General features: G+C 37.2%; 1 protein-coding gene across 10 annotated transcripts; it reads right to left on the minus strand.

The window, feature by feature from the left end:
* Nucleotides 1–1,786: 1,786 nt before the first annotated feature.
* LOC111400967 (pentatricopeptide repeat-containing protein At1g71210, mitochondrial) lies at nt 1,787–16,244 on the minus strand. Of its 10 annotated transcripts, XM_023028462.1 has the most exons (4): nt 13,472–16,244; nt 9,541–9,645; nt 8,398–9,456; nt 8,210–8,313 (listed from the first exon to the last, which is right to left on the minus strand). In XM_023028462.1, the coding sequence occupies exon 1, from the start codon at nt 16,183–16,185 to the stop codon at nt 13,543–13,545; it is 2,643 nt and encodes an 880-aa protein (XP_022884230.1). In that variant the 5' UTR covers nt 16,186–16,244; the 3' UTR covers nt 8,210–8,313; nt 8,398–9,456; nt 9,541–9,645; nt 13,472–13,542. The 10 variants fall into 10 exon arrangements, with proteins under 10 accessions (XP_022884231.1, XP_022884234.1, XP_022884232.1 ...); XM_023028463.1 differs by lacking the exons at nt 8,210–8,313; nt 8,398–9,456 and adding an exon at nt 1,787–2,278; XM_023028464.1 differs by lacking the exons at nt 8,210–8,313; nt 8,398–9,456 and adding an exon at nt 3,062–3,144.
* Nucleotides 16,245–16,640: the final 396 nt, after the last annotated feature.

Raw genomic sequence — 16,640 nt, forward strand, 5'->3', positions numbered from 1 at the left:
ATGGAAAGGGGATAGCGAATATAAGAATGAAAAAATTATTCTTGTACTTTCACATAATCTAAAATTAGGCAACAAATTTTCAAAGTTCAAAGTGTGTGTGACTTTGTTAAAAATATGACATCATGTCACTTTTTAAGGAACCAATGTATAACATTGTTAAAAAGTATCATGTCATCCCTTTGAATACAACTACTATAATGATAAAAATTTAGTATTATTGCTTTAAATTTTTGCAAAAAAGCAATGCATTGTTGTCATTGAGATTCAATCTCATCAATATAAAAACTTGAGTATCATTACCTTTCACATAAGTTAAATTAATCAACCAATTTTTGGAGTTCAAAGTGTATGTCACTTTTTGTCTTAGAAGAGAGAGGAAAGTACTGAAAATGTTAAGGTTTAGTTTTAAAATTAATGAAAAGATACAATCTTTTATACTTGCTTTTTAAGGTATATAGTCTAATTTTCTCCTAAATTAAAAACCTTTGTGGCCCACTTAGGCTAAAAGACCGAGGAGAAAATGACATGGAATATTTGGTCCCACATGTAGCTCACTACACCAAGGTATTGACGGTGATTTTCAAATCTTGTAGCCAACTCAAACAACTTTTAGCCAATAAAGCCATAAATGCACAACAAGAACTGTCAAACGACATTGGCAAAATTGGAAATATTATGATTGCATAAAAAATTTCGATATGTACATCTATATGAAAATGATCATAAATTATGCAAATGGGAAACGTGTCATTGCAGAATTAAAGCATAATATACTTTGTTGTAGTCACTTTGCACAGGGGAAGCTCTAATGTCATTTCTCCCTAATTCTGACAACATAAAGTCGAGCCTTTGTATTCGTAGAAAAATATCAAACTCCCATAATCAAACTTAGATACTTGGAACAAATCAGACTTCAACAATTCCAAAACAACCGAGGCTATAGGGGACAGTTGAGTATCTTTAAAGGAAAACAAATATTGACAACATGAGAGAAGTGCCACATCAAAAGGATATTTAAAAAAAATCTTGTGAAAATAACTAGTCTAATGGACAAAGGCCACATGTCATAGAATTATTGTTATGATCTCAAAGAACAAGGTGACACTTGTCAAATAATATATAAAGGCCAGAAACACCGTAGGCTTGTTGAATAAGGAAAGCAAGCAATATTATCAGAAATATTGTTCGTCATCATGGCAGCAATTCTTGACGTAAAGCTGCTCCCCAAGAGCTCCCGTGATCGGAAAAGACCTGGGAAAGCAATTATACGACGTGATGGAGATTTTGTTTCATTTTCAAAGGTCAACATTTCAATACTATTCCTTGGATTTGGGGTAGAGGCCATCATTCAACTCGACACCCGCCCCAAATGGGATGAAAATTACCCGTCTAATTGGGTAAACGGGGTAAGATTCATTATCCTGAAGCAAGGATGGGGTGAGTACGGGAAACATGGTCCCCATCTCGCTATCCGTCCCATTTAAAATTCATTTAAAATTTAATTTTTTTTATCGAGCAAAAAAAGAGAAGAATTATTACCCTTTCCAAAGCGAACATGGTTGTTCTTAAATGGGAAAAAATTGTAATAATTTTCACCAACTACAGATATAATAATAATAATAATGAACCATCCCATCTGATCCCACATTAAACAGGATATGGAGACGAGGCAAAGTGACCAAATACTCAATAGGACGGGGAACGGAAATGGCATACCTGCCTGTTGGCATTCCTATTTGCTATACCGTCCATCAATAAATGGATAAAATCCACGTCAAGCAATAAATAAACAAACAAAATTCTAATATATTATATCAGTCCAGTTCATAGAGAATTCTCTTCTGCAAGCTCTTCAAGTATGCCATAGTTACAAGAATAATATATTCTTAAATTCTCTCATTCAACTATTTTCATTATCCTACTGTTACTGACTTTTGGTATCTTAGGGCCACAAGAAAGAAGAATGATCGACCAAGGAAGCTAATTTTTTAGCCGTAACAGAGGGGACTACACCAGTATGACTGTCATGCCTGCAGCTATTTGATGTAGTTGTTCCAAATACAAGACATCACTTAAATTTAATAGGAGTCCCAATACTAATAGGAAGACGAAAGATTGCAGGCGCAACTTTCACTATAATCATTTACAGTTCTGAAGCATTTTCCCAGCGTATATTCAGCAAGAAGGAAGTGTTAGTAGTGATTCTCTTGCTGCTTTTGGATATTACAGCTTCGTGTCAGCTTACAACATTGCTCGGTGTTCAGAATTGCTTGCCTACCTGATCAATAGAATCAAATTTTGTTTGCACAAAGATAAATCAAACAAGAAGCAAGTGAAACCACATCTACTCACTACATCCATGATCCATCACCAACCATCCATTTTGAATTTTGACACCCCCAAAATGCACTTTTAACAATTTATATATTTCTAAAATTTGGTGAAAATGCGTATGCCAAACACAAAAATCATAAGGAAACCTATAATTTAAGGCACTCAATTCTGAAAATACAAATCTCATTACTCTGCCGGAACACCATTCATATTCTTCTGTACAAATACAAAAATATAATCCAAAAAATTCAAAAAAATATCTGAAATCTGAAAAGTATCTCTCCCTAATCTTTTGTACGTGACCACCATTGCTCTATTACATTTCTCTATTAGTGTTATCTTTTTCAAGGACTTTCTGTTTCACTAGATGGTCTACAAATCTACTTATTGTGAAAAAATTTTGGGGGGTCCCCTCACAACTTGAAGCTCTTCTTCGTTGTTGCTCCTCAGCATGTTCAATCCCAGTCCGCTGTCTGGCAATCAATTAAAGTTGTGTGATTAAGTATGGTAATGGTTTCCAAACAAGAAAAAGGAAGAAGTCGGTGAGTGAAGGATCTCTCAGATTTAGAGCCTGTTTGGGAATGATTTTGAGAATTGATTTTTTGATTGTTGGAAGAAAAGTGGGGTCCATCTGTGAGAGAAGAAGTCAAATATGACAACTGGAATAGTGGAATAACGGTCAAAAAATCAATTTTTTGGGACAAAAAAGCGCTCCCAAACAAGCTGTTAATCTCATTCAGCAGCAGGTCAAATCGAGCCTTGCCTTCTCACGAAATAGAACTTTTCGCCTTCCATCCACAGGATTGTCTTCTACCCTTGCAAAAGATAACCAGAGTCGGATCGGGAGTAGGTGGGGAATGATAAATTGTTCCAGAAAATACCAAGTTGTTAACATCCACATTGCATGTTTACATCTGCCAAAAAAGAAATTAAGCCCCCAATTAATCTTTACAGAGAGATGCTTCAACTTTTGAAGCTCCAAATGAAATTCTACAGATCTATAATTTAACTATTGGAACAGTTAAATCAAGTTTCTGCAGGCACAGATATTATCATATGCTGCTTGCATACAGTTCCAGTATCTGCTCACAACGAGATAACAAAGGGAACATATTTAAGCAAATGATTTTCATCAGGAAGGCCATAATAAATGCCAGACCCTCAATGTAAGAATGAACTTCGTAGATAAGGGTGTCATGAGGAGGCCATAGGCTTTGGATTTGATAACCTTCCTCTTTTATCTAATCAGCGGATTTTGCTCATCAAGTTATCTTTTGATCTGCCACTGTAAGAGAACTATCTTTCTAGTGTTAAAAGCATGAATCGATCATTTGATATGCTAGCCCCCCTCTACAGTAGTTTTTCTGCTATTGCCACTGTAAGAAACCAAAATATTCGCTGTCTGGCATTGATGCCCACCCTGGAGAATTGATCATTCCATAAGCTAGCACCCCTATAGAGTAGTTTTTCTGCTGTCGATGGAAGTGAAAAAGACAAAAGCACCAATGCATTGCAAACCCTTTCTTTGATTTAATGGCTGCTGGCCCAATCTATTTTAAACTCTCTCAAGCTCTAGGCAATTTTGGACCAAAACGGAGCTCCAATGCGCATTCCAAAGCCCAAGATCTGCCAACAAACTCCCAGATCCAGACTACATCAGAGTTGGCAAAGTACTGTCGACTGGTCCAACAATCCCCCGGGCCAATGCTGACCATACGTGTCCCTGTTGGCAACAAAAACCTTTCAATGGCAGCAGCATGTATAGCCCCTAATGCTGCCACCTATTCCAATGGGACCATCGTTCTGGAGATCGCCCATTTGACCGCCGGCCTTGGACGACCCCTCCCATGCTTTTTGATAGGATCCACCACCAATCATCAATTTGATGCAGAATGACCTTTGACACCCTAGGAGATGCTACAATCAAAAACAACAATTCATTGGAATTCGAACTGCCTCGGCATGCATGCAACCCAACCGCACACATCTTGATGGGCCACACGTGCTCCGAATTCTGGTTCCCCAGCCTACGCGACACATCCGACCTTTCCTGACCTAACCCATCACATGTGTGGAACACATGCCACATGTGATACACATGTTGCCTCAACTCGTGCACATCAAGAGCTAGCTACGACCCCCACCCATTGTTCCACTTCTCTAGGATAATTTTGCCAACCTATTCTGCCCCAAAAGACTCAGTCTACTCTTAATCGAGCTGGATGATTTATGCAGCAGCAGTTACTAATCGTAAGCCCATTTCCCAGACCGAGAAGAGTTTAAGAAAATTATTTGCTTTTGTACTCCAAGGCCAGGCTGACTCTATTTGACATAGCTTTATGGCTAAGAAGTCCACTCTCTACTTAGCGAGCTTGCCATTGCATTATCTTCATATGATGAGGCTATCTTGCCTGCCATTCAAGTTTACACATATGGCAAATTTTCTCATCACAAGCCTACATGTTGAAGGTACGTGAAAATTTTCTATACTATGTGTTTCATGGTGAATTTAAAATTGGTCTTATTAATTATAAGCATATTTGGATTCATTTAATGCATGGGGATAACTATAGTAGACTGCTCATGAAACCTTCAAGTATATTGAGGGTTGTTCAATGCATATATTAAAAGGGACTTGTGATTTCCATCCTGAGCTTGAGACTCCTATTACTCATAAATATTTTTCCCATTACTGACTGTTCATTTTGTGTGCCAAAAGTTTTTTGTTTGCATTGGCTAAAACCATTGGAGTACTGAAGGATTAATGATTTATGCAGCAGCAGTTACTAATCGTAAGCCCATTTCCCAGACCGAGAAGAGTTTAAGAAAATTATTTGCTTTTGTACTCCAAGGCCAGGCTGACTCTATTTGACATAGCTTTATGGCTAAGAAGTCCACTCTCTACTTAGCGAGCTTGCCATTGCATTATCTTCATATGATGAGGCTATCTTGCCTGCCATTCAAGTTTACACATATGGCAAATTTTCTCATCACAAGCCTACATGTTGAAGGTACGTGAAAATTTTCTATACTACGTGTTTCATGTTGAATTTAAAATTGGTCTTATTAATTATAAGCATATTTGGATTCATTTAATGCATGGGGATAACTATAGTAGACTGCTCATGAAACCTTCAAGTATATTGAGGGTTGTTCAATGCATATATTAAAAGGGACTTGTGATTTCCATCCTGAGCTTGAGACTCCTATTACTCATAAATATTTTTCCCATTACTGACTGTTCATTTTGTGTGCCAAAAGTTTTTTGTTTGCATTGGCTAAAACCATTGGAGTACTGAAGGATTAATGAGGACAACTTGGACATGCGTAAGCCTGGCATAGGTAGGTTTCTGTTGAAGTGAATTTGGAGGATAAGCTACCTGATAGGTTTGGATTGAGCGTGGTGAGAACAACGATTTTTGGCAAGATATGATTTATAAGTTACCCGTTTTTCTATAGTAAGTGTAGACATATGGGACACCGTGTTGATCAGTGTATGGTTGGCATTCCCCTGCTCCCCGTGTGTTGTCTTTCCCCCGACCTACCAGTCGGGCTGGTAAGAGTAAAGGCATGGAGGTTGCTGTAGAAACTCCTAAACAGTGGGTTCCAATTATTGTTCTTCTGGACAACAGCTGGCCAGTTCTGATGTGGCGCACCTATTACAGCATCTGCTCCGTAAGTGGTTCCCCAAGTTATTCTTGCTCTTTCAGTTATTCCTGCTCTAGTATTTTCTCCTGAGCCTACACGTATAAGTATTGGTCCTTCAGTGTCTCCTGTCAAGGTACCCTACTAGAAAATATTTACCTCACTCCACGGCTCCTAAGCCATCTTCATTTACTGCTTTACCAGATCCCTTGCCTGAGTATATATTGACAGTGATAAGAGAGCAGTCATCTCCTCCCGATCTGAGACCACTTACAGTTGCTCTACGCGCTTACCAACAAGTTAGGACCCACGGAAGTTAGTATTTATTTCAGTTGTCATGAGATCGTGGAGGCCACTATATAAAATATAGAGTGAAAGTAGATGGTCCACCAGTGGGAGCATTTTGGCAGGAGTTCTTCTGAGAACTTGTTTGGGTTGGGATAGGCAAAATCATGATGGTTTTATCCAAATTCGGAGCCCAAGGAATCGTAAGGCATTAGATACTCTACATCTTACTAGATGAATGACTGAGAGCACCAGTTGCATAGGTGATGTTCCCCTCCAATTTTTTATATGTCCTTATATGGAATGTGAGGGTGTAGCTAGCAAAAGTAATCGTGTCTTAAGAAACTCGTTCAACTCCATATTTATCTCCTTTTGATTTTGGAGCCATTTGTCATAAATAAGAACTTTAACTTTATTTGACGATCATTATACTTTGGCATGAGTTAGAGAATGCGTCTATTAAGATTTGATGTTTCTGGAATGTGGAGACTCTTGTTTCAATTATTGTTGATCATCCCCAATTCTTGCATACTAAAATTAAGGATCCTAGGCTGGCTAGACCAATTTATATTTCTCCTGTCCATGTTTCTTGTTCTTATATTGGTATGAGAGCTTATGAACAGATCTTCACCATACTTCCCTTATTGTTGATGTGCCATAACTGGGGGAGATTTTAATATCGTTGCACATCATGGGGAGCACACAGGGAGGAAGAGATGTAATTCAAACTTTTGTGATATGATGATGTATTGTGTGAGTTTGTTGATGCTGGATTCTTAGGGAGCCAGTAAACTTTAATAACAGGGTGTTGACATGGTTGGATAGTCTTCATTAATTCTTTGGCTTCATCATTTTTTCGATGGCACACTTTCAGGCATTTGAATTGGAGTTCTTATCATCTGCATTTGCTTCTTCAGTGTTCTTAGGACGACAATTTTGGGCCTTGGCTCTTTTGATACCTCAACGTGTGGACTAAGCATCATGATTTTTCAGTCTTTTCTCTTAGAAGTGGTCCCTCCCTACACATCCTACCAGGATGGCTACTCTCTGGGAGACATCCATTAAGCTGAAACAGAGGTTTCATTGGTGGACTCAATGTGTATTTACTGATATTTCAACCGGTCAGGAAATGATACATAGGGAGTTTACGACTCGGAGCCTACACCTGTTCACTTGACCTGAGGAAAGTTATTGAAAGCAGAAGGCTAGTTCAAGCTAGGTTTGTTAGGGTGGCCGTAACACCTGTTGTTTTCACTTGATGATTGACCAGATCTAATCTTACATTGGTATATTCGGATGCAGTCAAGGAATATCCTTGACACGTTTCAAAGCTTGGCTATCTCCTATTTTCAGGATCTCGTCTGCCCCTTCACAACTTGTTAATCTTATTAGACCTTACATCATACCTAGTATGGTAATGGAGGCAAATAATTTAGAACTCAACCAACGACCTTCTTAGATGAGGTACAAGAAGTGGTTTTCAGCATTGATGCCAATAGTGCCGCAGATTTATATGTATTCTCCTCCTTTTATCAGCACTGCTGAAATATTAGTCATGATAATGTATTTTCAGGCAATGTTGGATCTTTTTGCTGTGGTCACGTACCCAAGGGATTTGCCGTGACCTCTATTGTTTTGGTCTCCAAGAAGGATGGTGCTTGTAGGTGGTCTAAGTTTTGATCCTTCAGCTTATACACAATGTCAGATAAGGTGACAATGTCAAATAAGGTGAATACCAATGCTCAAAAAAATGCGCCTAAACGCCAATCCTTGGCAGTAAGCGCGAAATTAAGCATTCAACTGCCAAATTGATCGTTTAATGCGCAATTAAGAGTGCTTTATTAATTTCTTTTTTTTTTCCATTTTTGAAAAGATTCTTATGTGACTTTTGTTTCAATTTTTTCCTATTGACTAATTGTAGAAATTATTAAGTAAATATAGTATTTTATAATTTTAGATGTTAGGTACGTATTATTTAATTATTAAATAATCAGTAGAATGATTAGAAGTTTAAAAATAGTATTAAAAATAAAAAATGACTTTTTTGACCTNGTATTATTTAATTATTAAATAATCAGTAGAATGATTAGAAGTTTAAAAATAGTATTAAAAATAAAAAATGACTTTTTTGACCTACGCCATGATTAGGTTCCCCTAAACTTGTAAAGCTTGAAACATGACCACGACGTCTAGCCACGCTTTTTAGAACACAGGTAAATACTACGCTTTTGAATTCGCAATTGAATTCTTCACTTCCATATATCAGAGCGCATTAACTGTAAGCAGACTTATTGGTGATAATGTACCCTTGACCCAAAAGCTCCTTCATACTCCTAATGCAAAGGTGCGGGAAGGTAATGTAAGCTTGTTATGGCTAAAGCATATGACCGTGACTGGAGCTTTCTTCTTTTAGTACTGGAGAGGTTCAGACTTTCAAACTTATGGATAGAGGTAGACTCCTCTCTAGTATATTGTATCATCTGTAGTGGAGGTCCATAGTCTATTTAGGCTACTCTTAAACATATCAGCCATCTACTTTCCCTTGATAGTTATACTATTTCCCACATCTATCGTGAGCGAAACTAGGTTGCTAACTCACTACAGAAGGTTAGGACCAATGGTTGCACTCATGTACAGATTAACAGATATGGACTTTTCACATTCAGCAGTCTTTAGACTATTGTTTCTTTCTTCATATTTGTACAGGAGGTAAATACTACCTCATTTACTGCTTTCGTCTTTCATGCATTGGATTGGAGGTCAGGTTTATGTCCCCATCCATTGTATTATTTAGGTTCCATTTATATCATGGTAAGAAAATCTTATTCACATCCGTCCTGTCTTGTGGAGCCTAAAAAACACATCGGGGATGTGATGGTGATCTAGTAAAAAAATGGTTGATCTATCAAAGTACCATTGGCTACACCTACCTATTAGATGACCTGAAAGGGCTTTGAGTTCCAACTGTGTGTCATTTGGACCTTTCGCCCTGCTAGAATTTATTACCATGAAAGCAAAGGGGTTGATTAACCTGCTTGCAGTTTCTGGAGTTTCAAGTCCAATTGATTGTACAAAGCAAGCTCCAAAGACTCGAGACTACATGAAAACCGTTTAATTCTACAAATAGTAACACATCACAAGAACATACCTAATCTTCCATGTGGGTTTTAGACTGCATAATGCTATATGTACCTGGTGGAATNACAAATAGTAACACATCACAAGAACATACCTAATCTTCCATGTGGGTTTTAGACTGCATAATGCTATATGTACCTGGTGGAATATAACTATTCGCTTTCAAGTGGATCAGCATTTCACAAGAATAATTGTTTCCTTCCATGAACCTGCACATTATTCGACATCCCAGTCCCACATTTCCTGACAATAAGGACGTACAAATTTAAATATCAATTAAGTTGTAGATTACGTACATTTTATAGTTTCAACTAGATAAAAACAAGAAATGAGCTGTAAATGGAAGTTTCGGAAACTAAGTTTGAAGGTTTTTAACTTCCTTGGAACATAATTCACAGCCGCTTGCACACATGCAGATCATAATCCAGTTTTATACTTCCCTTCTCTCCATATAATTCCAGAAGAACACGCTACTGTGGGCACCAAACCAGCATGCACCTTCACTATACATCACTTAAATCCCATGTTCATCCACATCTTTCTGGGCACCTTTTAGTTACCAACCGCTCAAAACACCAACATAACCATCACAAGTCTCATACACATTCATTTTATCATTACAAAGAAGAAGTTTTCCCAATATACTTTTAATTACCTCGTCTGATTTGTCGTGCTGTTTAATCCAAAGGTTGTGGAAGGTGGCAGGCTGGGAAGATAAAGACGACTTGCGAAAGGGAAGATGAGTTGGAGGGTAAATTATTGGGATATTATCCTCATATTTATCCTCCATTCCTCAAGTCTACTACATGCTTCACTCCAAAAATAGAGATAGAACTTGTGAGGGAAGATCCATTTCAGAGGCATGGAGAGGCAAATAAAGTGAAATATATAAAAGAATCTTATGACTTGACACTCATGCACTGTCACTGTCTCCTGCATCTAAAAGGAGAATTTAGGCACGTCGTGCTCACCACCACAAGCACTTGATTATTTTTGGCCTTGTTGTAGAGAGTCCAAGAGAACCAAACAAGCACTCAAATGATTTCAGCTCAACTTGGAAGCAAGGGTATCCAAGAAAGGCAACTACTGTATTGAGAGCATTAATGTGAATAAAATGTAATTGTAGAATATTTGAGTTTGGCATAGCTATCTAGTCATTTAAACTAAAGATACCGATGTCCAAGAAATATATTTAATGGGATATGAAATAACATGATTACGAAGTACATTGTTGCAACAAAGGGTAGAGAATTCCATTCCCTCTAGACTAACCACAGGGCGCACTAGTCTAATAGGCCAAGAAGAGTGACAGCCAAATGAATGCATCATATTGTGGAAATCCTTAATCCTCTGAAACTTTTGAAATCCCCGTGCTTGTTAGGAGATGCAATTAAGCTACCCCAGAAATAGTGAGACGTGAATAGTTCATTGGAATTTTTAAGATCCCAGGCAAGCTTAAAAGTCATAGGAACAAAATCCCAAAAGGACTGAAAATGTTCTAGTCGAATTGCATGAGAAGGTGTAAAGTCATGCGGTTCAATGGTGAGATTATCTTCTTACTATTAACAAAGAAGATGGATATTTGGCAGCCTGAAAGTTTTTGGACACTAAGTTTTTTATGGTTGAAAGTGAATTGCTTTTACCCATTTCTGCATGTGTCGCAGTCAAGCTGACAAGCTTAGAGAGCAAATGAGCTTATAGAACAAAGCTCACAGCTTAGTACACAGATACTTCTTCATTTTCCTTTTGAAACATTACCTTTTTTCTCAGGTATATGGTACAGATTTGTTGAGAGCTGGATTTACTGCATCTAAAAATATCAACCCTCTACACCAATAAATACGACCTAAGAACAGGGATGGCAGTGGGGCGGGTTCGGGAAGGGGCGGGGCTAGGCCGGGCCCCATTTGTCGCCCCGTTTAATTTTTTATTTTATTTTATTTTTTTTTAAATTTAAAATTATGTTATTATTAGAGAATAAAATATAAATTCAAAATTTTAAAATTCAAAGTAAACACTTGAAATAAACAATGTTAAAAATTAAACAATTTCAAATAAAATTACGTTTTGACTAAATTTTATTTCTTTTGTAATTAATTAAAATTTTACATTTGTATTTTATTTTCTAATAATAATATTTGAAATTTAAAAATAAAAAATAAAAAAATTTCACCAGGCTGGGCACCCCCGCCCCGCCAACCCATCGGAGAGGGTTTTTTTGCCCCATTCGGAGCAGGACAGGTTTTTTTGCCATAACTACCTAAGAAGAAAATGTTGGGGCATATAGCAAATGGACAGCATTTAAACAATAAATGCAAAGTCCTTTCACAAAGTTCACAAATGAAGAATGGACCTTAGCTATGTTAGTTTCCAGGAAAGTAAGAGGAAAAAAGAAACAAGTAAATTGGAAAATTTATTTTCCAGTTGTATGGTTGAACTAAATTTATGGGAGAAGATGGGAAAACATATCAAATGGGGAAAATCATGGTAAATGTGAATAAATCTCTATGACTACACTTCAGAGGCATTTTACTCGAAACACTGAGGTGATACCAAACGCTTGGAAGAAAACTGAAAAATTTACTGGTCAGGGAACAAATCCTTAAAATACAAAATTTCCCCTTTTTTTTTTTATTATACATTATTCCTTTTAGTAATTATAGAATCTTTCATATAATGTAAAAGGTGTTTGAAAGATAAAATCTAAGGAAGCCAATGAATTTACACAAGATTGATACACAAAGTCCAATAATCTGGTAGTTGATTCACATAAAAAGGTGAGAGGTATAAAGTGTGACACTTGTCAGCAATTACTCAAGTATTCTACTGACATGGGAAACTAATTAAATTTTGAAATAAAGATACAGCATCTTATAGTCTCCCATATACAGAAGGAGATACAATTTCATGAATATGTGTGCGCGCATAAAGAATTTCATAACTCCATATGGACCTATATGTCTAGGTATTTTATTAAAGAAAGTAAAGAGAACAGGATGTCCATTGGACACAGTGAGTTGTAGTAATGGCTAGTGGAGAATACAGATCTGTCCGGAATAAGTCCAATTTGAGTACAATGTTAATTATGGTACCGACAAAAACAATAACAATTTAGTTAATCTCAATATATGGAGTAAGATCATGAGAGACAAAAGGTTACGGGATCATAATAATAACTATATGATCACAACTGTACAGATATTCTGCCAATACTAATATACTCCAATGGTCCATTTCCGATTTAAGATTCCAAGAACTACAAAAATATGATATCCAAAAAAAATTAAAATTTAAAATTGATGAGCTCATTATTTAAAACATGATTCCCCAATTATTTTCCACCTCAAAATTGAAACCTTGTCTCTACCAATCTCTACTTGGTACATTTTCCACTTCATTGCATATTATCTTTATTCTGTATTAATTCTACTTCTCTTTTACTATCTAGCTTTACTTTCAAAGAAATAAAAATGAATTTTCCTGGGGCAAACGCTTTTTCCCAAAATCTTTCTATGCAAGAGACAAATAAGAATCTATCCAGTTTGTTTGCCAGAAAGCAAACCTTAGGTACACCATTCAATTTTATTCCATTCTAATTCATACAGTGCACTTACATGACTAATATAAACTACAAAGTAAGTCATTTTTTCAAATTCGTGATTCTTGAGCAATCAAATAAAATGATCATATAATCCTCACATTTCTAAGTCTTAAGATATACAATCTAAACAAAGTTGAAAGAACCATAAATGACAAACAAGAATACCAAGAAGCATATATCTAAGTTCTTCATATTCTTATTCATGATATAACACAAGATATGAAAACTCTGTGAAGTGCCACTAATATGAACAGTGACTTAAATATGTCCATACCTGACATCATTGGGATATGAGTCAAACAGAAACAAATAAGTAGCAAAAGCAGAAAATAACTATTGTAATTTCTTCTCAAATCAAAAACAAGAGTAAATACATACCAGAAGCATTATTTTGCTGACATAGAACAGGTTTAAAGTAGTGTACAACAAAAAAAAAATGAAAATTATGAGTTAATGCAATGAACTCACCAAGCTTTTGGCAGTTGTACGTCTGATGAATCATATGTAACTTTCTGAATGAATAAAAAGTGATTTTTATGCTAGATAACTTTTTTGGTGTACTCAGTAAGATCGAAACCTTTACTAAACATCTCTTCCATCCACTTTCTAGCCTCTACAATCTGACCACGTTTGGCAAAACCGTGCACTATGATATCATAGGTCCATCTATTTGGCTCATACCCTTTTTGATGTAATCTATCAAGGTACTGGCTAGCATAGCCCATTTCCTTCATGCTTAATCTTCTCAAAAGCATATTGTAAGTGTAGGTGTCTAGAGGGAAGGATTGCTGAATCTGTTTTTCCACATCCTCCATATCTTGGTTTACTTCAATACAGCCAGAAAAAACGCCAACCAGCTGGCCCAATTTCCAACTGACAGGTGTTAGATTTTGCTCATGACTAAAATAAGCCCACGCATCATACAGTTTCCGAGTTCTCAAAGAATTCAGCAGAAGTACATTGCCGATAAAGGAAGAAATAGGACGCCCAATTTGAGTCATATCATTGATAAGTTCTACAACCTTATAGTATTGCCTATGATCACAATACAACTTCACTAGTTCCTCATAAGATTCCAGACTCGGTAACTTGTTTGCTTTCATTTTCTCAAATATCTGCAATGCATGCTCTGGTTTGTTAACTTTGCAAAGACCAACAATCATGGTCTGCCACAGTTTTCTACGGTCTCTCCTCTTGTATGCTTCATGGAAGAAATTTAGCGCATCAGCAATTTTTTCACTTTTCAGGTAGCTTTGCAACATTAGTATGTCAGAATTCAAGTCCGGTACGAGACCACTTCTTGTCATCATTTCATATACTTGCCTAGCCAGCTCAGGCTTCCTGGCATGCCCAGCACCATCAATGAAGAAATTGTAAATACGTGAACTGGGCTGAAGCCGAGCCAGCTGCATCTCTAGCAATCTGAAAACTTGCTTCTCTGCATCATCTGTTTGACATAAACAGCAAATCACATCTCTATACAATTTCCTTTTCGGGCGATAACCTTTTTCTTGCATTTCTATGAGTAATCTAGCAGCAATATCCCCTCTACTCAACTTGTTAAAACCGTTGATCAGGTGAACATATGTACTTCTAGAAGCAACTTTATTCAATCGGTTAAGCTGGCCATGTACCAAGTAACCATCTTCAACTCTCTTGGCCCTACAGAGAGCTGATATGAACTTGTCATAAGTCAAGTCATTGGGCATGATATTCCGGTCTAATGCAACAAGAACCAACTCTTTCATCTTATCGAGCTTTCCTTCTCTGCAAAGAGCGTCAGAAATAATGGAGAAGGTCCTTTTTCCAGGGAAATAACCCTGTTCTATTGAATTCCTCAACACACGATATGCTTCATCAACAGTACCATCCCCCACTAGAGTATTTATAAGATAATTGTAAGCCATGCAACTCACAGAAAGGCCAAACTCTGCCCTCGAATCATACAAATCCATGGCAACATCCATCATTCCACCCTTGCATAAGAAGCACAATGTTGTATTCATTGTGACATCATCGGGCAATATTCCCCTCTCCTTCATCTCCATCAATAAATCGCACACCTCAATAAGCCTGTTCTCCATCAAAAGCCTACAAATCAACATGTTATAACGAAAAACATCAGGAACATACCCCTCGACTGACTGTTTATCCTTCAAAAACTCCAATGCCCCATCCAACTTCCCAGCCTTAACAAGGTCCCTAATCCACACGCTGTATGCATACTCCATTGAAACCAAATTCATTTTATGAAACTCCTCAATCAATAATGCAGCCTTCTCAAACTGATTATCCTGGCACAAAGCATCCACAAAAATACCAACCGCAGCCCCACTCAATCCCATCCCATTGTCTCCCACCAGAACTCGTAAGTAGTTTTCAGCCCTCTCCAACTCATTCTGCTTACAGAAACTCTTCATCATAATCGAATGTGTTACCTCATTCTGAATTGCCCGGACCCTAATCTGCTTCGCCACCATTTCCACCACGTCAAAATAGCCCTCCTCGACTAGTGAATTCAACAGCACATGGTATGCAAATGCGTCCAAGTCCACGCCCTGGAACCTCATTCTACCGAACAGCTCCAGTGCAACCTCAGATTTGCCCGCAACAGCATATCCAATCACCAAAGTGTTGTAAAATCTAACTTTATGCACATACCTCTGTTTCATATAATTTTGTAGGAAGTCTAGCATTAGGGACATTAGCTTGGCCTTGGATAAAATCCGAAAAATTGCATTAAAAGTGGCTCTAGTGTGGTAGAAACCGGGCTGGCGACCAGCCCAATCGAAGAATTTCAAGCAAGAAAGCGTGTCTTTTTGCTCGTAGCTTAATACGTCGAGGACTAAGGCTTCAGAGAGACGCAAATTGAAGCGGGAAAGGGCAGAATCGGCAGCAGATTCGTCGTAGGCACGAAGGATTTCGAAGATTCGATCAAGCAACGGGTTTTTCCGGGACATGAACCAATCTCTAAAATACGAAACTACATCGTTTACTTGGACCTCAGACGGGTATCCCGTTCCGCGTTGAAGTGAAGTGGTGGATTTAATGGAGGAAGGAAAAAAAGGGTTCGAATAAAAAGAGTAGGGCTGGATGGAAGTGGTGGCGGTGGTTGAGAAGGGGAGGAGAAACCTGGTGGTGGAAGCTCTGCTTCGCCTTGCGTATCTGAGTGTTATCATCATAATTTGAATTAATTATCGATCTGAAAGTTTTGCTACTATGTTTTTTGTTTTAATGCTAGGACGAATCAGCGAGTAATGTAAAATATTTTTTAAATTTCAGTGAGTAATAACAACATTTTTCAAAGTTCAGCGGCCAAAACTCGACATTTTAAAGAACTCATTAGCCAATCAAAGACATAGATCTAAGTTCAGTGATTAAAACTATACATTTTAAAGTTTAGTTGTCAATCAAAAACATAGACCTAAGTTCAGTGACCATTAGAACAATTAACTCGAAAAAAATATAAAATATAAAAAATCATCTATACATTGTTTTCAAATTAGCCTCTTGTTTGAGCTCTATTTTTTTTTTTTTTTTAATCAAAATACAATCTTAAGGCCTCATTTGGTTCCGATTTTTCACACCAAAAAATTAATTTTTTTTACCATTACTTAACATGATCAACTGTTATTTT

This window comes from Olea europaea, chromosome 10 (genome assembly GCF_002742605.1).
Source record: "Olea europaea var. sylvestris chromosome 10, O_europaea_v1, whole genome shotgun sequence".
NCBI classification, from domain to species: Eukaryota; Viridiplantae; Streptophyta; class Magnoliopsida; order Lamiales; family Oleaceae; genus Olea; species Olea europaea.